This window comes from Lithobates pipiens, unplaced genomic scaffold (genome assembly GCF_037356315.1).
Source record: "Lithobates pipiens isolate NorthernLeopardFrog02 unplaced genomic scaffold, aLitPip1_a1.2 Scaffold_22, whole genome shotgun sequence".
Taxonomy (NCBI): Eukaryota; Metazoa; Chordata; class Amphibia; order Anura; family Ranidae; genus Lithobates; species Lithobates pipiens.
The window spans coordinates 166,416,176-166,437,154 of record NW_027507784.1 but is presented as its reverse complement, the minus strand read 5'-3'; the positions used below and the strand labels follow the sequence as shown (position 1 = coordinate 166,437,154).

The window sequence follows — 20,979 nt, the reverse complement described above, 5'->3', positions numbered from 1 at the left end:
CCTCTCCTTCAGATATGTACTCCTCAGGCCACCGATTTTCACTTTTAAATAGTGGTTGTCTGCCCTGGGGACCACCGGCTTCACAAACTCAACCAGTTTCTCCATCGCTGCCTGCCTCTTTAGTCTGTTACTGTAATGAGGGTGCGTCGATTGCCACAGGCAGGGCAGCTCCCTGTATTTATCGATGATCAGAGGGAGGAAACTGATCATTGAAACCGTCCATAATCTCTGCAAGACACAACACAAGACAAACCCTATTGTCAGGCTAAACTCCACTAATGCAGGCCTCAATCTAGAAGCATTATAGGCTAGTGATGTACCAAGTTCAAAATTTTACCTTCGTTTGCATGATTGTCGCATTAGCTTCTCCCTCTGTTCACAGATCGTACGTACGACACGCGCATATTGCGTTTTATATACAGTACGCATGCGTGAAACTCCGCTTGCGACGTTCTTTCCAGGCTATTCCCGCCCCTTCGCTTTCGGCGCAGTGGGGAGAGCACATGGCGGAGAGAACGCAGGTGCGCAATCAGAGTTCCACTAACGAGGAGGAGGGTGAGGAAAGCCCGGAGCCTGAAACGTTCCGATCCAGGAAGAGAAGATTTAAGGCCTCAAATATGTCTTTTGTAGAGATGTTGGAGATGGTCGATATATTGAAGAGGACCGACTATGATGGGAAGTATGGACCTTACCCAAACCCAAATATCAGAAAGGCCAAGATCATGACTAAAGTTGTGAAGAGTCTTCTGAAGAATTTTGGGGTACGCCGATCCAAGGATCAACTGAGAAAACGCTGGTCAGACCTGAAACTGAGGGAGCACGATCAGAACAAAAGGATCAAGCGTGTTCTTCAAAAAAGTAAGAAGTTGTTGTGTGTTCATATGATTATTCTTGCTTGCATACATGCTCCATGTGCTTTGATTTCATGTTGTGCAGTTTAAAATGGCCACTTTCAAGTTCATGGTTTCATTCGTTCGTAAGAAACATCGTTCTGCAGGTAAGTATTCCAGCTTTAGAAAGTGTCCACAATAATGTTCTCACCTTTGAACTCGGCCAAAAAACACAATCGTACGACACTTCCAAGCAATGTTTCATATTCCTATTTCTGCCTTCTGTGTGCTAAGTATTCCTTTTTTACATTCTCATAGGGGAGAGAAGACTCTGGAAGTCTGAGGACACCAGGGACCCCACCCCTCCCAAAGAAGGTGAAATTCCAACACCAGAAGCAGAGGAGCAGGAGAAGGAGGAGGAAGGAGAGATCGTTGAAGTTGGACAAATTGTCACCACAACAGGTGAGTGTCGGAGACCACAGCTTCCGGTAAGCTCATTAATGTATGTCTGCATATTTATAATACATGGTATATTTTTTTGCAGGTGATGTGGAAGAAGAATCACATTTTACCAGTGAAAGTGCCCAGATCCTGATTGTGGAGATAATGGGGTGCAATCGGGATTTATAAAATATACAGCAAAACATCAATGATGTTCAAAATAAAATGAAGAACAACAAAAAGCCAAATTTGGAAGATGCACAGAGTGTGTCAACATGCGCTATCTCCCATCATAGGGGATTAATGTACGTGTTTTGTGGAAAGTGGCTGAGTTGCCCCAAAACATGTACATTGATCCCCCATGATGGGAGATAGCACATGTTGACACACTGTGTGCATCTTCCAATTTTGGCTTTTCCAGGGGTGACACCCCATGTGATGAAGGCAATATCAGCCCAGTTTGTACATACTCATGTCTGATATTGTCTTCACTTTTCAAAGTTGAACTTTGTAAGTTCCTGTGTTCTGTATGTTACGCTTTGATACATGCCTGTTTACACAAAAACACCAAGTTACCCAAAATGTTGGTTTGTTGTAAAACCCTTTTCTAAACGCACATGTGAATGTGCTTCGATTAAAAAGTGAAATTATCAACAATGTGTGGCTTCCTTTTTCAATGCGCAAAAGCAGTATTTGGAGTAAAATTGTTGTTTTCGGTGACAATGGGTGTTATTTACTAAAGGCAACTCCACTTTGTACTCCAAGTGCAGTTTGAGGTGCACTTTTGCAGTGCACTTGTAGTGCATAGTGGATGTGCCTTTAGTAAATAACACCCACAGTGATGTGTTAATTTTCAGAATCATGCCATTTTCCTGACCCCATATACTTCTGCCATGGTGCTGAAAATGAGCAAGATTTTGGTCAGTAATGCACTACATACATTAGTTAACAAAAACAAGATGTGTGTGTGTGTAGCAGACCCACAACATAATAAGATTATCTGAAGAAGAGACTGTCCCCTCATCTCGCTCAAAACTTGGGTTTGCACTGTTGTAGAAAAATGCACAACAACAAAAATCAAAAATTTACCTAGGAGACACCTAAAACCAAGCCAAGCAGTAAATGAAAACAAAGATTATTGGAGTTTCAAAGAAATGCCGCTCAGACATTGTCTGGCATATCAATGGCCCCCCTACCCACAAAGTACTCCAAGTATTGGGTTCGGACCTCACGGGCGCTTTGGGGGGGCAAGCGAGGACGAGCAGCTTCAAGGCCTGTGAAGTTCTCATTTTCAAGCAAGTCTGCATCTTGGCCAACTGAGACCGCATAGTTTACTGAATGTCTTTTTAAGAAATTGTGCAGAACAAAGCAGGCAAGCACTATGTGATTTATTTTATATTCCGCCATGTGGATAGGCATTAAAAAAGGCGGAACCGGCTGGCCAGTATTCCAAAAGTGTTCTCCATGACTCTTCTGGCTCTGGCCAGCCGGAAATTAAAAATCCTCTGGTCCGGGGTGAGGGTCCTCATCTGGAAAGGCCGCATCAGATGGTTTGCCAGGGCAAATGCCTCATCCGCGATGAAGACAAACGGGAGTGCTTCCTGATTCTCCTCTGGGGGTGGCAAGCCCAGACTGCCACTCTGGAGATGCCAGTAGAATTCCGTCCGTGCGAACACTCCACCATCCGGCCATTTTGCCCCACGACACCACCGCCAACATCATGATACTATTAAACCCCTTGTAGTTAAAATAGTAGGACCCCGAGTTGGGGGGTGGGACGATGCGGACATGTTTCCCAATCATTTGCACCTCCACAATTGGGAAAGTCCCAACGACTGGCAAAGTGGGAGGCCACAGTCTGTCATTCCTGTGGCGTTGAAGAAAACTGTGGAGTGAAACAAGACAAACAAACAATTTGTAATTTTGCAAATCAGCATTGCAAGCAGATTAGACACCAACATTTTTGGCCAAGATCAGTATAACATTTTGAGAAATGAGTATTTAAAGCCTAAAGTATAAGGTCCCCTTATCAGAGTCATCACCCCCCATCTGATGGGCCCTTGCTAAAAATGAAGGGGAGGGGATGTTTTGGACAGGTAACCCTCTCCACTTGATTGAGAGCTGAATGCCTAAATAATGTGTGATACTTTGGGAAGCCCCTCCTTACTTACACTATTGGCAGCCCACCGGACAGGTAAGAAGTGTCATAATACCAAAAATTTTAAAAAATAAAAGCACATTTTGACATTCTGCTATTACATATCAAGATAATAATAAGGGGAAAAAAATTGGGTTTGGTAAAGTCAGCAGATAGAGGATTGCTATCAGCTGACCTAGCAGTTGGGGGGGTTCCTAATGAGTTTGGCATAACCAAAAAAAAAAAAAAAAAAAGTTACTCTGCATGAATTGAAGCACACACATAACATTTGTAGACATTTTAGGGGGTGTTTAGGGGAAAAGCAATACTATGGAGCTGACAAAAGACATTGGTAAGTTTTCAGCAAAGAGCGGGCTGAACTCTGCTGTGTCTGCTAATGTCACAGTCAGTCCAGGCTCGGGTATCATCGCAACCATAGAGTCGGGATCCAACGACATGCCTGGGTTGACACCTGGCTCAGCCTCTCAGCGAGCTGCTGAGAGCCTGAGCCGGCCACTCCTGCCCCTCCACAGTCCAGCACTCATATGAGTGAGGAGGGGGCAGAGCAGAGAGCTGGTGACTGACAGTTCTCTGCTTATGTAGCTATGAGAACACCACCAATCACTCGGCTCTCAATGTTAGAGGTGCTGGGGGAAAGATGCAGCATTGATCCGATACTGCAGCCACCTAGGTAAGTATGAATCTAAAAAAAAAAAAAAAAGCCCTATACGTCTCTTTTAAGATAAAAGCCAAATATATAATAGTCTTGTGCTAAATCAATTACCACATAATCAAATAAAGTGCCAATGTCCATGAATTGCAGTCCACCAATAATTGACATCAGTTCCTGCCCTAAAGAGCTATTTATGTAAAGAATATATAAAGCTCAATGCATGCGGAAAAAATGATAAAAAATTCATACGAGTACAGTGTTGCATGACCGTGAAATTGTCAAAGTGCAACAGCAAAGCTGAAAGAAAGACAGGGAATCACCATTTAAGTGCAGCAATGCTTCCTTCCTACATCTTCTCCAGACCTGTGAGCAGAGCAAACAAGGCTTTCCATGATTGGTGGGACGGGACACTATGACCATGCAGATTTGGATTTTATATGTACTTTTAACATGTGAGTTGCTTTGTCACTGAATGGGAAACATGGCAGCAAAAAAATCCCTTGGAGGTGGCAAGCAGATTCATGTACATGGACTACATGGCTTTATCTAAGCAGATGGCACATTATGACCATGCTTGCACCTCCAGCCCCATTCCCTGCCATGCCAGACTAGCCCTACTACCAAAGAACTGGGGGTGGGGTACAGCCGGCATAGAGGGTTGTAAAATGTCTGACATGGAGCAAGTGGGAGGGGGCAGAGGACATGTAACAGAAGAAGTTGGGTCTTGAATACACAGGGAGGGCTCAAATTGGAGAATATGGTACCTCAGCTCGCTCACGTGCTCTCTTTCCTACTCCCCAACTTCAGAACCCCTGCAACTACTTGTGTTACCCCCCCTTTGCCAAAGACTACCCCCTTCTTATTTACATACAGCAGACAACATTCCCCTGCACCAGAAGTTCACCCCCCACCCAGGAGGGTGCACACACTGTGAGGTGCCAACTGGGGTAGTTGCTTGCTGCTGCTGGTTGGTCCAGGGACAATGCAGTGTCAGGTATGGGGGGGGGGGGCAGAGGAGTGTCAGCCCAGCGTTGGTCACCTTGAGCCAATCTGAAGCATTGTCAGTGTGGGCCCTGCGCCAATCATGATTCCCCCCACCGCCACCTCTCCAGGCCAGCCACGGGTGAGACTGGTGACCAAGAGAGAGTGGAGATCGAGAATCCACAGAGTGGACCAAGAAAGAGGAGATAGGGACTTAGAGGGGGGACTGGGAAACAAAAAAGCAGGGACCGAAAAAGAGGAGACAAGGCCTGAGAGAGAGGGAGACTAAGGACCAGAGAGGACCAAGAAAGAAGACACAAGGACGGGGAGACTGGGGACAGAGAGAAAGGAGCTTACAGACCAAGAGAGGGAACCAGGGACTGACAGAGGGAACTGAGAGAGGCAACAGGGACTGGGACCAGTAGCGGATACTGGGGACCCAGAGAGAGGGGGGCGGGCAGATTGTGTACAGGGACTGATAGAGGGTACAAGGACTGTGTGTAGTTATTCAGAGAAGGCAGAGGAGCATGTGTGTACAGGACTCCTACAAAAGACAGCACTACGTGTGGATAGGGACTGGAGGAGATGAGTACCATGTGCATGGGGAACTGATAGCACAAGGAGACAGGGACTATCCTAATCTATATGAACTAAAGGGGAAGATGGGGGACTGCTTGAATATGGGCTGACATATAATGGAGTGTGTGTATAGGGACTGACCATCACAGGCGATTGGGGACTGTGTTAAGGGGCTAATAAGCACAGGGAACAGGGACTTTATGAACCTGCAAGAACTAAGGTTACTTTCACACTTATGCCGCGTACACACGACCGGACTTTGAGGGACTAGGTCCGACGGACTTTCGGCGGAGTTCTGATGGACTTTCAGAATGAACGGACTTGGCCACACACAATCACACCAAAGTCCGACGGATTCGAACGTGATGACGTACGACTGGACTCGAATAAGGAAGTTCATAGCCAGTAGCCAATAGCTGCCCTCGCGTTGGTTTTTGTCCGTCGGACTAGCATACACACGAGCGGATTTCTAGGTAGGAACTGGGTCCGGCGGAGTCCCGGCAGAAAAATTTGAAACATATTCCATTTCTAAAGTCTGTTGGATTTTTGCAAATCAAAAGTCCGCAGCAGCCCACACACGATCGAATGGTCCGCCGGAATCGTTCCGTCGGACCTTTGATGTTGAAAAGTCCGGTCGTGTGTATGCAGCATTAGGCGTATTTTAGTGCTAAAAATAGTGCCTGAAAAGCGCGTCCCAGACCTCCCCAGTGTGAAAGCCCGAGTGCTTGGGCGGTGCAGTTGCAGTACCTTAGAAAAAGTCCTGCAAGCAGCATCCAAGATTATGAAAAAAAAAAAACATCAAAATGTATGGGCAATCCCTATGGTAGATCCACCAGTGGGGTCCTCTCAGGACTGAGAAAGGACTGACATGATCCCAGTGGGGCCCCAGAGGACCGGAGGTCTTGGGATGCCATGGCAAAGCTGGATTAGCAACCCCCTGTACCACAACTCGTGGTAATAAGAGACCTGGGTGGGGGACTCGGGTATTGCTGGCTGCAGGGGGTAAGAGGGAACATAGACAGTCAGCACTGGATAGGGTCAACTTATTTAAGGGGGGCTGGAAAGAAGCTAATAATACATGATAAAATAATACCTGATTATTATCATCCAATAGTTTGTAAATGCTAAGAGATGTAATAATAGAATGATGATAATGAAGAAATCAGATAATAATGTGTAGCTGTACTTTTTAAGCCGCTCTCTCTCACACTTCCTCCACGGAGCTCCGCCCACACACAACTGCTGTCCATGCTCGCTGACACTTCTCACTGATGGTGACGTCTGTGCGGAGGGGCGGAGTCTGCAACCATGACAAAACCTAGAGGGGCGTTCCTCTACGAGGACTCAGTGATATTTGGCCACGGATGTACAATGTATTATTAGTGACAATAATGTTAGATATTAATAATAATCTTTCCTGGCTATAGATAAAATCTATAGACAGCTCGGCCCACAGACCTGCACATATTATAAGATCAAAAACAGGCAGTGGTAAAAAATAATAATCTTATAATAAGTGCATATAGTGGTTCTCCTACTATCTATTTTCATTGTGGTCAAAATTGGTGTGTTTCTTGCGTATGACCGCTGAGCCTTGTTATTCCTCTTCCTATACAGACCTCACCAAAGATGGCCGCTCCCCAAGCCTGAGAAAGGAGCACGCATGCTCCAAACGTGAGCTCAGCCACGCCCTCCAACTGTCACAATGAATGCACGAATGACGAATCGCCACCCGCTCAGCTGATCAGCTTCAGTCCCACAACCCACGTGTCACGCCTCTGCTACTGAACACCACTGTGCACTGTAGTCGATTGCTCTTGGCTGGCAGGAGGTGGAGTTGATGGTCGAGTAGACTGAGCAGAACGAGCAGAACTGCCTGTCTTAGTGTAGGGGGTTTGTTGTTACTGAGCCAGGTGTACAGGACTGGAGGATGTTGGACTTCGCTATATTCGCCATCACCTTCCTCCTGATCCTGGTGGGAGCGGTCCTGTACCTGTACCCGGTAAGAGGGGGCGAGATGATGACAGTGGCTGCTGATGTGGCATCTGTTAGTGCAGAAGAGTGAGCCTGCTCATCTAGTCACACTACCATGTCTGCCACAGGCCTGTACACCTATACTATGGGGGCTACTGACACATGCTTCCACCAATAGAATACTATGGGGGCTACTGACACATGCTTCCACCAATAGAATACTATGGGGGGCTACTGACACATGCTTCCACCAATAGAATACTATGGGGGGCTACTGACACATGCTTCCACCAATAGAATGCTATGGGGGCTACTAACACATGCTTCCACCAATAGAATACTATGGGGGGCTACTGACACACGCTTCCGCCAATAGAATACTATGTGGGCTACTGACACATGCTTCCGCCAATAGAATACTATGGGGGGCTACTGACACATGCTTCCACCAATAGAATACTATGGGGGGCTACTGACACATGCTTCCACCAATAGAATACTATGGGGGGCTACTGACACATGCTTCCACCAATAGAATACTATGGGGGGCTACTGACACATGCTTCCACCAATAGAATACTATGGGGGGCTACTGACACATGCTTCCACCAATAGAATACTATGGGGGGCTACTGACACATGCTTCCACCAATAGAATACTATGGGGGGCTACTGACACATGCTTCCACCAATAGAATACTATGGGGGGCTACTGACACATGCTTCCACCAATAGAATACTATGGGGGGGGCTACTGACACATGCTTCCACCAATAGAATACTATGGGGGGGCTACTGACACATGCTTCCACCAATAGAATACTATGGGGGGCTACTGACACATGCTTCCACCAATAGAATACTATGGGGGGCTACTGACACATGCTTCCGCCAATAGAATGCTATGGGGGCTACTGACACATGCTTCCACCAATAGAATACTATGGGGGGCTACTGACACATGCTTCCGCCAATAGAATACTATGGGGGGCTACTGACACGCGCTTCCGCCAATAGAATACTATGGGGGGCTACTGACACGCGCTTCCGCCAATAGAATACTATGGGGGGCTACTGACACGCGCTTCCGCCAATAGAATACTATGGGGGGCTACTGACACGCGCTTCCGCCAATAGAATACTATGGGGGGGCTACTGACACGCGCTTCCGCCAATAGAATACTATGGGGGGCTACTGACACGCGCTTCCGCCAATAGAATACTATGGGGGGCTACTGACACGCGCTTCCGCCAATAGAATACCATGGGGGGCTACTGACACATTCTTCCCCCCCTTCTCGTCTGGCCCATCACTGTACACCCCCCCCTTCTCGTCTGGCCCATCACTGTACACCCCCCCTTCTCGTCTGGCCCATCACTGTACACCCCCCCCCCCCTTCTCGTCTGGCCCATCACTGTACACCCCCCCTTCTCGTCTGGCCCATCACTGTACACCCCCTTCTCGTCTGGCCCATCACTGTACACCCCCTTCTCGTCTGGCCCATCACTGTACACCCCCCCCTTCTCGTCTGGCCCATCACTGTACACCCCCCCCCCCTTCTCGTCTGGCCCATCACTGTACACCCCCCCCTTCTCGTCTGGCCCATCACTGTACACCCCCCCCTTCTCGTCTGGCCCATCACTGTACACCCCCCCCCTTCTCGTCTGGCCCATCACTGTACACCCCCCCCCCTTCTCGTCTGGCCCATCACTGTACACCCCCCCCCCCTTCTCGTCTGGCCCATCACTGTACACCCCCCCCCCCCCTTCTCGTCTGGCCCATCACTGTACACCCCCCCTTCTCGTCTGGCCCATCACTGTACACCCCCCCCCCTTCTCGTCTGGCCCATCACTGTACACCCCCCCTTCTCGTCTGGCCCATCACTGTACACCCCCCCTTCTCGTCTGGCCCATCACTGTACACCCCCCTTCTCGTCTGGCCCATCACTGTACACACCCCCCCTTCTCGTCTGGCCCATCACTGTACACACCCCCCCTTCTCGTCTGGCCCATCACTGTACACCCCCCCCCTTCTCGTCTGGCCCATCACTGTACACCCCCCCCCCTTCTCGTCTGGCCCATCACTGTACACCCCCCCCCTTCTCGTCTGGCGCATCACTGTACACCCCCCCCCTTCTCGTCTGGCGCATCACTGTACACCCCCCCCTTCTCGTCTGGCGCATCACTGTACACCCCCCTTCTCGTCTGGCCCATCACTGTACACCCCCCCCTTCTCGTCTGGCCCATCACTGTACACCCCCCCCCTTCTCGTCTGGCCCATCACTGTACACCCCCCCCCCCTTCTCGTCTGGCCCATCACTGTACACCCCCTTCTCGTCTGGCCCATCACTGTACACCCCCTTCTCGTCTGGCCCATCACTGTACACCCCCTTCTCGTCTGGCCCATCACTGTACACCCCCTTCTCGTCTGGCCCATCACTGTACACCCCCTTCTCGTCTGGCCCATCACTGTACACCCCCTTCTCGTCTGGCCCATCACTGTACACCCCCTTCTCGTCTGGCCCATCACTGTACACCCCCCCCTTCTCGTCTGGCCCATCACTGTACACCCCCCCCTTCTCGTCTGGCCCATCACTGTACACCCCCCCCTTCTCGTCTGGCCCATCACCGAAACCCCCCCCCCCCCCCCGCCGGTCTGGCCCATCACCGAAACCCCCCGCCGGTCTGGCCCATCACCGAAACCCCCCCGCCGGTCTGGCCCATCACCGAAACCCCCCCGCCGGTCTGGCCCATCACCGAACCCCCCCCCCCCCGCCGGTCTGGCCCATCACCGAAACCCCCCCGCCGGTCTGGCCCATCACCGAACCCCCCCCCCCGCCGGTCTGGCCCATCACCGAACCCCCCCCCGCCGGTCTGGCCCATCACCGAACCCCCCCCCCGCCGGTCTGGCCCATCACCGAACCCCCCCCCCCCCCCGCCGGTCTGGCCCATCACCGAACCCCCCCCCGCCGGTCTGGCCCATCACCGAACCCCCACCCCCCCCCCCCCCCCCGCCGGTCTGGCCCATCACCGAACCCCCCCCCCCCCCCGCCGGTCTGGCCCATCACCGAACCCCCCCCCCCCCCCGCCGGTCTGGCCCATCACCGAACCCCCCCCCCCCCCCCCCCCCGCCGGTCTGGCCCATCACCGAACCCCCCCCCCCCCCCCCCCGCCGGTCTGGCCCATCACCGAACCCCCCCCCCCCCCGCCGGTCTGGCCCATCACCGAACCCCCCCCCCCCCGCCGGTCTGGCCCATCACCGAACCCCCCCCGCCGGTCTGGCCCATCACCGAACCCCCCCCCCCCCCCCGCCGATCTGGCCCATCACCGAACCAACCCCCCTCCCCCGCCGGTCTGGCCCATCACCGAACCCCCCCCCCCGCCGGTCTGGCCCATCACCGAACCCCCCCCCCGCCGATCTGGCCCATCACCGAACCAACCCCCCCCCCCCCCCCCGCCGATCTGGCCCATCACCGAAATCCCCCCCCCCCCGCCGATCTGGCCCATCACCGAACCCCCCCCAATCCCCCCCCCCCCCCCCGCCGATCTGGCCCATCACCGAACCCCCCCCCAATCCCCCCCCCCCCGCCGATCTGGCCCATCACCGAACCCCCCCCCCGTCGATCTGGCCCATCACCGAACCCCCCCCCCCCCCCGTCGATCTGGCCCATCACCGAACCCCCCCATCACCGAACCCCCGCCGATCTGGCCCTTTACCGAACCCCCCGCCAGTCTGGCCCATCACCGTAACACCCCCCCCCCCCGGCTGGTCTGGCCCAGCACTGTACCCCCCCCCTCCGCTGGTCTGGCCAAGCACTGTGAGTCCCCCCCCCTGCTGGTCTGGCCCAGTACTTGCAGGGAAGGGTTGGAGACTATTAGGTTTTTAACGGTCATTTCTGCCTCATTGGAGGGATTTCTCTTCATGTTCTCTCAGGACAGGAATGGAGTGAACATTTTCTCCAACAGGGGCACAGACAATAACCGATTTTAGCAGAGTGTGGAAAGATTAGAACTTCTGATAATTTTGTCATTGTATCTATACTAGGGTTGCACCAATGGCGAGTATTTTTACAAGTACTAGTACTCCTGAAAATGGTGCAATATCCAAAACCAATACCTTTGCGGTGCAATTTGAGCCCATAAAAAAATGAATGTGTCCATGCAACCTTAAACTATACCTGGTCCTACCCACAACACATTATCGCAAACTAAAAATATATATTTTTTGTTGTAGCTGGAGTAGGTAGGAAAATAATGCAAATTCATATTTGAATGAAAAATATCCTTTTACACTTTATACTGGAGATAAGTGTAAGTGTCACGGAATGCAAAGTTTATTTAAGGTGTGTGTATAACATTGCTTCACAATTACTCAGCTGTGTAAACATACAAAGAGAAATTTAATACGTTTTTTTTTTTTTTTTTTCAGTTTGTGAGGTTACTAGAATATGCATTTTAGATGTTAAAGAAAAGTAGAAACTTGTGTTTTTTTTTTGTTTTTTATCTCAAAAATAAAGAGCTAACGCATATACAGAGAACCATAAGGCACAGTTTGCTCCGAGATGTTACAATAATCATAGTAAAGAGCATCAACCTTGCAGTACACATTATACATTGTCCAGAGAAACAAATAAACCAAAGTAAAGCCATAGGCATTCATATCTTTTAGACCCAAGGATTACATCTAAAATAGCATACGCATAGCAGGAGGGGGAAGGAGGAGGGCTGCTAAAGAACCAGGTCTGGAAAAAAAGTGTGGGGTGGGTGGGCAGAAAACCCATCCTATCTCATTGTCTACTACCAAATGAGGTGAATCCTAAGCCTGGGATCTGCACCCACATTGCTGCACGATCGCATGCATGATGTGCAGTGCAAATTCAGCCATGCCGTTACATAGTAGGTCCATCAAGTCCAGCCTATGTGTGTGATTATATGTCAGTATTGCATTGTATACCCCTGTATGTTGCCGTCGTTCAGGTGCTTATCCAATAGTTTTGGGAAACTATTGATGGTCCCCACTGAGACCACCGCCTGTGAAAGGGAATTCCACATCCTTGCCGCTCTTACAGTAAAGAATCCTCTATGTAGTTTAAGGTTAAACCTGTTTTTTTATTTTTATTTTAATGAGTGGCCATGAGTCTTGTTAAACTGCCTTCCACAAAAAAGTTTTATCCCTATTGTGGCGTCACCAGTATGGTATTTGTATATTGAAATCATATCCCCTCTCAAGCATCTCTTCTCCAGAGAGAATAAGTTCAGTGCTCACAACCTTTCCTCATAACTAATATCCTCCAGGCCATTTATTAGCTTTGTTGCCCTTCTTTGTACTCATTCCATTTCTAGTACATCCTTCATGAGGACTGGTGCCAAGAACTGGACAGCATACTCTATGTGCGGCCAGACCAGAGCCTTGTAGAGCAGGAGAATTATAATTTTATCTCTGGAATCCCCTTTTTAATGCATGCCAATATTCTGTTTGCTTTGTTAGCAGCAACTTGCTGAGCCTATCATCCACTACAACCCCCAGGTCCTTTTCCATCCTAGATTCCCCCAGAGGTACCTCCCCCCAGTGTATAGGTGGCATTCATATTTTTGCCACCTAAAATGCATTATTTAAAATTTTACTACATTGAACCTCATTTGCCACGTAGTTACCCACCTCATTAATTTGTTCAGATCTGTTTGCAAGGTTTCCACATCCTGCGGAGAAGTTATTGCCCTGCTTAGCTTAGTATCGTACGCAAATACAGAGATTGACCGGTTTACCCCATCCTCCAGGTCATTTATGAACAAATTAAATAGGATTGGTCCTAGCACAACAGAACCCTGGGGGACCTCACTACCCCCCCAACCATTCTGAGTGCTCCCCATTTATCATCACCCTCTGAACTGTAATAGCCAGTTTTCAATCCATGTACTCACCCTATGGTCCATGGCAACGGACCTTATTTTGTACAGTAATCATTAATGGGGAACTGTGTCAAATGCTTTTGCAAAATCCAGATACACCGCTTCTACAGGCCTTCCTTTATCTAGATGGAAGCAAACATAGGTTAATAGATTGGTTTGGCAAGAACGATTCTTCATGAATCCATGCTGATTACTGCTAATGATATCGTTCTTATTACTACAAACTTGTATATAGTCCTTCCAAGAGTTTGCATACTATTGATGTTAGGCTAACTGGTCTGTAATTCCCATAGATGTATTTTGGGCCCTTTTTAAAATATTGGTGCTACATTGGCTTTTCTCCAATCAGCTGGTACCATTCCAGTCAGTAGACTGTCAGTAAAAATTAGAAACGATGGTCTGGCAATTGCCTGACTGAGTTCCCTATGTACCTTCCAGTACAAGCCATCTGGTCCTGGTGATTTATTAATGTTCAGTTTTCCAAGTCTAATTTAAATTTTGTCCTCTGTTAACCATGGAGGTGCTTCCTGTGATGTGTCATGAGGAGAAACAATGCAGTTTTGGTTACTGAAGCCCCTCGATTCCCTCATTTAGACTCAGGAGAAGAATAAATTCAATACCTTCGCCATCTCGTCATCCTTTGTAACCAGATGTCCATCCTCATTTTTTATGGTGCCAATATGGTCTGTCCTACCTTGTTTACTGTTTACATTTCATAAAGAATTTCTTATGCGCTCCTCCACTATGTGTCTTTCATGTTCTATCTTGGCTGCTTTTATTGCACCCTGTTGCATTTTTTATAAGGTCTGAATGTTGATGATGATCCCTCAACCTTGTATTTATTTTAAGGCCTTCTACTTTGTTTTTATATGCATTTTTACATTGGCGTTAAGCCATTCAGGACTTTTGTTCGCTCTTTTAAATTTATTACCCAATGGGAGAAAAAATAAAACGCTACGACTTTAAACGAGGCGGTGACCGGGTAAGGTCAATTGCCTCCATCCCTATCTAATTAAAACAAACAGGAGGACTGGGGTTTGGGACTTTAAACGAAGCAGGCAGATGTAAAACGTTTATGTTTATTGGAAATCGGTGATAAGTTACATGAGGGTAATCGTGAATACACCAAGAAAACCAATATATTTTGTTCAGTGGATAAACATACAGCGATGACAATTAACCACTAATAATACAAATCACATATTAAAAGTGATCATTAAGTAGAGAAAACACATAGTTGGCATAAAAACATGGCATATAATAGCTCTATGCATTTTGTGGATTCATCCACTCTTCAGGAGCATGCACGTGGAAAACTGAATGCTGTAGTATAATGGTAGCAAGAATATCTGTAAGGTCTGACCCGGTCATGGAAAGAGATTAAAATAAAGCAATTAAAAGGTCATCTTGCCTAGGCTAAACTCCCCCCCCCCCCCCCCAAACCACTCTCAAAAGTACTTACATTGTCTGTGTCTATGCAGTACCAATGTGCCAACATGAATCAGAAAACCCCCTAGGGGTATCACTGGTGGGAGCTGAGGTGGTAATGACAGACCAGGACTCAAAGGCCCCTTTCACACGGGACGGATCAGTAATGATCCGCTTGCTCAGCAGGGATCGCTCCGTTGTCCCCGCTGAGCCGGCAGCGAACAGGGCGGTCTCTGCACACTGTGCAGGGACCGCCCTGTCAGCTCTCCTCTATGGGGGATTGGATGTACGCGGACAGTCTGTCCGTGTTTATCCGATCCGCTCTGCAGACGGATAGAAAAATAGGATTTTCCTCCGTCTGCAGAATCGGACAATAGTGGAGGCAGACGATAGCGGGTGTCTGCGGTTGTTTATCTGCAGCCACCCGCTATCCCATAGAAATGCATGTATGTCTGTATTTCATCTGCAAACGGATGGATGAAATATGGACATACTGTCCCCACGTGTGAAAGGGGCCAAAGATGGTTTCCAAGGAAGGAAATTCCAAAGCATAATGGTCAAAAATGACCATGAGTGCTGGGAACAAAAGTGAGATTATAAAATGGATTGGAAACTCATAGTATGTGGTACAATGGTTCATATGTCCTAAACTAGGTAAAGGATAGGGTAATGAGATGCTAATGAGTGTATAGGTTAGGTTAATGAAAGTAGAAGGTAAAGATGATGAAGTACATAGAAATTTTAAGAATATTAAGAAACCATATTAACCAAAGAGATTAAGTAAAATAGAATGAAAGTGCAGCATAAATTGGTGAAAAAATGAGGTCAAATTTACCTAATAAACACTTCAATTCTGAGTGATCCACAAGGTGTGCAGGTAAAAAGCTGGAACCACCATGTGAGTCAAACCCCCCCCCCCCCCCCAGAATTGATTATAAGGGCTGGTCTGCCACACCCACCAACATCACATAGGCGTGCACTATGGGGAGTAGGCAACTGCAGCAGGGCAGAACTGCTTACCTTGGGTTTATGAGCTTTTGTCAACCTACCACTAATGTCCTCAATACTACCCTCTGGAATATGTTCTGCACTGACTAACTCTACCTCTGGGCCCCCCATCGCCTAGTTTAAAACCCCTCTAACTTTCTCGCCATCTTCATTCCCAGCTGGCCTTCCTCAGCCCTTCCCAGCAATCTGTCCACCAGATCCATGATGTGCCGAACCCGATCGCTCAGTAGACAACATACAGTTTGCCGATTCAGGTCTTTGTTACAGATTGGCCTCTCTGTCCTTTTACCATCAGAATCTTTCCCTTCCCCCCCCTGGAGGGGAACTGGAGGAGTTCTTCCCCTGACAGCTAGGAGAGTGCCTCAGCTCCAGTAGTGCTGATCCCTGACTGGTTTCACCAATGTCACTCAATGGAGCGTACTTATTGGGATGCTTCAGCCCTGGATTGGCCTCCCTGCACTTCCCCCCTCTACCCTTCCTGACTGTCACCCATCTACTCATTCCTAGTGCCTGCACCTCTTTGTCTCCACCTGCCTTGGTGCTGGCCCCTGTTCGTAGATGGCAGTGTGAGGGAGATGCGATGAAGAAACTGGCACTGGAATCTCTCTGGTTCCCGCATCGCATATGTATGAACCCAGGCCACATTTCTAAGGATCTGGCCTCGACCCAAACAGCCCAGATTTTATGTATTTATTTATTTATTTATTTTTTTTGGGGCCATTTCTGCTCATATAGGTATGTTTTTATATAGGGGTAGGGTGGAATCAATTGCAGATCTCCACTGCGAGACCATGGTAGGGTCAGCCTGTTTTTTAATTGGATAGAATTGCTTTTCTTCCGTAAAACATCAAATAGCTGTGAGTGTTGGGAGCAATTGAGTACGATTTCTCAAAACGAGTAACCTAGGATCCATTTCCACAGACAGACCTTCCACTGAATTTATCTCAGTTACTGTTTCCCTCCAGAATCCTTGAACAAGGGGGCATGACCAAATTAATTATACGTACCATTCTCATGATGACAGAAGTAGAAGTTTATGTTAACCACTTCAGCCCCAGAAGATTTTACCCCCTTCCTGATCAGAGCACTTTTTACAATTTGGCACTGTCTTTTTAACTGGTAATTGCACGGTCATGCAATGCTGTATCCAAACGAAATTTGCGTCCTTTTTTTCCCCACCAATAGAGCTTTCTTTTGGTCCTATTTGATCACCTCTGCGGTTTTTATGTTTTGCGCGTCACACAAAAAAAGACAATTCTGCTATAATATCCCCAAAAAAATGTTTAAAAAAAAAAAAAAAAAATTCTTCATCAGTTTAGGCCAATATATATTCTTCTACATATTTTTGGTAAAAAAAAATCGCAATAAGCATTACTGTATTTATCTGCATAAAAACACGTACAAAGCGTTTGTGCTGTGTAATCTGCCCCCCTGTAAATAAAAACAAAAAAAAACCCCGAACATTGCACTTCCTGTATGCCCTCTCTAAATAGACCACGATAACCAGGGAAGCCCCACCCTGACCACCGTGGTCTAAGTGCGTTCCTCCATCACATGCTGTCCCCTCTGCCAGCTCCCAATGATGTAAGCAAAGAAGATGGCAGCATGGTACCTAGTGTTGGATTACAGCAGGACATCACTGATTTTGCTTGATGTATAGTATACGTTTATCAACATCTTCATCAAAATGGAAAACTATTTGTTTTAAAAAAATATATATATATATATTTTTCTTTTTCAGTCTTCCAGACAAGCATGTGGTATACCTGGCCTTGCTCCTACAGAAGAGAAGTGAGTTATCCAGTGGCAGTAATAATTTAACATTCATGGTGTTCTCCATATACTGTATCTCTTCAGTTTCCTCACTGACAGAATTTGTGTCCCTGCTTAACCCACAGTAAAGCGGGGGGGGGGGGGGGGGGTCTTCCTAATTTTCATGATCTAAAGTGATGCCCTTTCCTTTCTTTGGTCACACCCTCATCATTATCAGTGTCCCTGTCTTTAACCAACTATCCTTCCAAACTGCAAAGGATTACCCGTAAAAAACCTTTGCCATCTTAGCCCTTTGCTTATCTATTCTGCTACTGACCACCTCTATAGCAAATGTCACCCCTGTCCTGCCCTGACCTGGCCACTTCTGTCTACAATTCACTGTCATCCTCACTGGATGTACTTGCTCTGCTCACCACACACAGAATCAGCCCTGACTTACAACCTTGGAAAGCTGATGACATCAGAAATCTCAAGAGACATAGCTTTGCATTGGTGCTACTGTGGTGTAAAACCAAAACCCTGCAAGCCTTCTCCTTAAATAAATCTGCATTCCCAAAATTCAATTCAAGCCTACTTTGTCACTCTCATTACTCTGTCATCCAGTCCTTGACATCTCTTTTTATACCTTTTTTAAAGAGGAAGTAAATTTTGAAGGGTTTTACTTTGTTTCCCTGCAAAGGTAAAGCATAATGGGCTACTCTGCATCGCAGAGTAGCCCATTATGTGTCGCCGGAAACTGAAACCTGCGATGTCCCTGCTGGCTGAAAGCGTCCATCTTCAGTTCTATTCCTTCCAGGGCCGCGGGCTCTAGCTCTGTGACATGGCATGACCCCAGCTAGAAACGTCACAGCGTGTCCTTTCTGAAGTGCGCATGCACCGAAGAAATCATTGTTTGGGGAATTGTAAATATCTCCTAAACCGTGTAGGTTAGAAGATATTTCTAGCACCTACAGGTAAGCTGTAATCTAGGTTTACCTGTAGGTGAAAGTGGTTGTACGGGGTTTACTTTAACTCTCTACATCACATACACTTTTAATTTTCTACATTGTCCACCACCACCTCCTCAACCCAGTAACTCACTCACTGCTCAGGAGATTGCCAATCACTTCAAAACAAAATTGATGCAATTCATGGGAACATCTCCACCGTACATATAGCTATCCTACTTGACATAAGAAGCGAAAAAAAGGGGAAGAAACTGCGCTACGGAATACAAATGGTATTGAACGGAAGCTGCAATTCAAAATGTACACCAAGAATACACCAAACAGAAATAGAAAAAAGAAAGAACTGCGCTAACCACAAATACCCAAATGTGAGTAGGGTATGTATATGTGCCAGACCCACGATATGGGTCTTAGTGTCTTAATATCTCCAAGACCACCTCCAAAGTATAATGAAAACCATATACAAATAAGTGCAATTTAAATGCAAAAACAAAACATAAATATGTGTCAAGAGTGTGAGTTCCCCAAACACAGTATGAGTAAATCAAACTCAGTGCATGTACCTCTAAAAATAGAAATTAAAAAATAGAATAGAATATGAAAAAAATTTTTGCAATTTTTTTACATAAATGAAATATCAAGAAAAAAAAAAAAAAAAAAAAAAAAAAATTATATTTAAAGACACCCTATATAATGTCCATATAGTTATATGTCAAAAAAGATAATAATAAAATGTCCATATAGTAAACAAACACCAGTGAAGTAAAGCTTCAAGTGGAGTGCAGCAGTGAAGGACAAACTTCAAACAGCTGAGTTATAAGTACACAAAATGAAATCTTCTCCAAAGATGTATTGTGCTTTTCCCAACACCGAATGAGTGAATTGGCTTCTTACCAGATCCAAGCGACCCCCCGTTACAGAGGGTCACCACAGGCGACAATAGTCAAAGAGTATCCGGATAGCGATTCCTCCTCAAGCGATCCTGGATCTTTCACACGGTAGGGTTATGGCTGTTATTCCACATATCACTCCCAATGCTCTCTTTCCGGGAATCACCACCACTGCTGTGCGCGCTCCCGATCTCCCGCCGGGAGATCGGGATATGTTTCCCAGCAGACAGCTGGGGACCTTCGGAAAGGGGCGTAGATTCTGCGGAAAGGGGCGTACCTTCTGCAGATATCTATGCCGGAAGTGGGTGCAGATACCTGTACTGTACAGGTACCTGCACCCCCTCCCCCCTGAAAGGTGCCAATTGTGGCGCCGGAGGGGAGGAGGGTTCCAATGAGCGGAAGCTCCACTTTAGGGTGGACATCCGCTTTAACCTATTTTTTCCCTACTGGCACCCTCCCCTCACCTAAAACATCACCCCGCATGCTTAAAAATCCCTCACTGGACCCCACCAACCTGAAAAACTTAAGACCCATCTCCTTGCTCCCATTTACCTTTAAACTTTAAGAGCACCTAGATTACAACCGTCTTGGCTTTTACCTCCATTGAGAACAGCCTTCTTGACCCCTTGCAGTCAGACAGTTTCTGTGGCGTGCTATGAGCGAAAGCCAAACTAAAACTCATAATTTACCAACTGCTAAAACCAATGGCCACTACTCCATACTCGTACTACTAACCTTTCTGCTATCTTTGATAATGTTGACCATCCGCTCCTCAAAAATCTCTACTCCCTTGGCCTCTAAGACTCTGCTTTTTCTTGGTTCTCTTCCTACCTTTCACAGATTTTTCTTTCAGTGTTGCCTACAACTTTCTCCTCCATTCCCCCAAGATTCTGTCTTCTCTGTAGGTGTCCTTACTCTTCTCCATCTACACCTCCTCCCTTGGTCACTTGATAAACTCACAGCTTCTAATATCATCTCTATGCTGATGATATCCAAATCTGTTTCCCTACCCAGCTCACCCCTTCAGTCTCTTCTCGCATTATTAACTGACATATCAGTTTGGATGTCGCACACTTTCTCAAACTCGCTGTTTCTAAAACTGAGCTCATAATATCTCATAAGCTCTCAGAAGCAGCACCCTCCAAACCACCTTACATTGAATTGTATTGTTACTTTACTGTTTCCTATTATTTTGTGAAGCTCTGCACAAACTGTTGGTTCTATTTAAATCCTGTACTAGATTAATAAATTAAGACTTTTAATGATTGGGATCTGATGGCTGATCTACACAAACCTATATCCATCTGGCATGGTTGGACCCTGTTTTCAATATTTGAGTACAGCATATGCACACTTTTATGAATAGCATACACTTTTATAGGCACAAAATGGTGTTGGTCAAACATTT

At 47.3% G+C, this 20,979-nt stretch overlaps 2 protein-coding genes across 3 annotated transcripts in view; one reads left to right on the top strand and one right to left on the bottom strand.

The window, feature by feature from the left end:
• LOC143924326 (alpha-aspartyl dipeptidase-like) overlaps positions 1 to 6,875 on the bottom strand; it is a 78,664-nt gene extending 71,789 nt beyond the window's left edge. Inside the window, exon 1 of one of the 2 annotated variants that reach the window (XM_077448576.1) lies at positions 6,735 to 6,875. The gene's annotated coding sequence lies outside the window, so the exon portion shown is untranslated. The remainder of the gene's footprint in view (positions 1 to 6,734) is intronic. The other variant, XM_077448577.1, reaches the window with a different exon arrangement.
• A 528-nt stretch (positions 6,876 to 7,403) lies between these two features.
• Positions 7,404 to 20,979, top strand: part of LOC143925698 (cytochrome P450 20A1-like) — a 46,792-nt gene continuing 33,216 nt past the window's right edge. The window contains exons 1-2 of the mRNA XM_077450159.1: positions 7,404 to 7,643; positions 17,703 to 17,752. Of these exons, the coding sequence (XP_077306285.1) occupies positions 7,572 to 7,643; positions 17,703 to 17,752 (122 nt within the window). The 5' untranslated portion in view covers positions 7,404 to 7,571. The remainder of the gene's footprint in view (positions 7,644 to 17,702; positions 17,753 to 20,979) is intronic.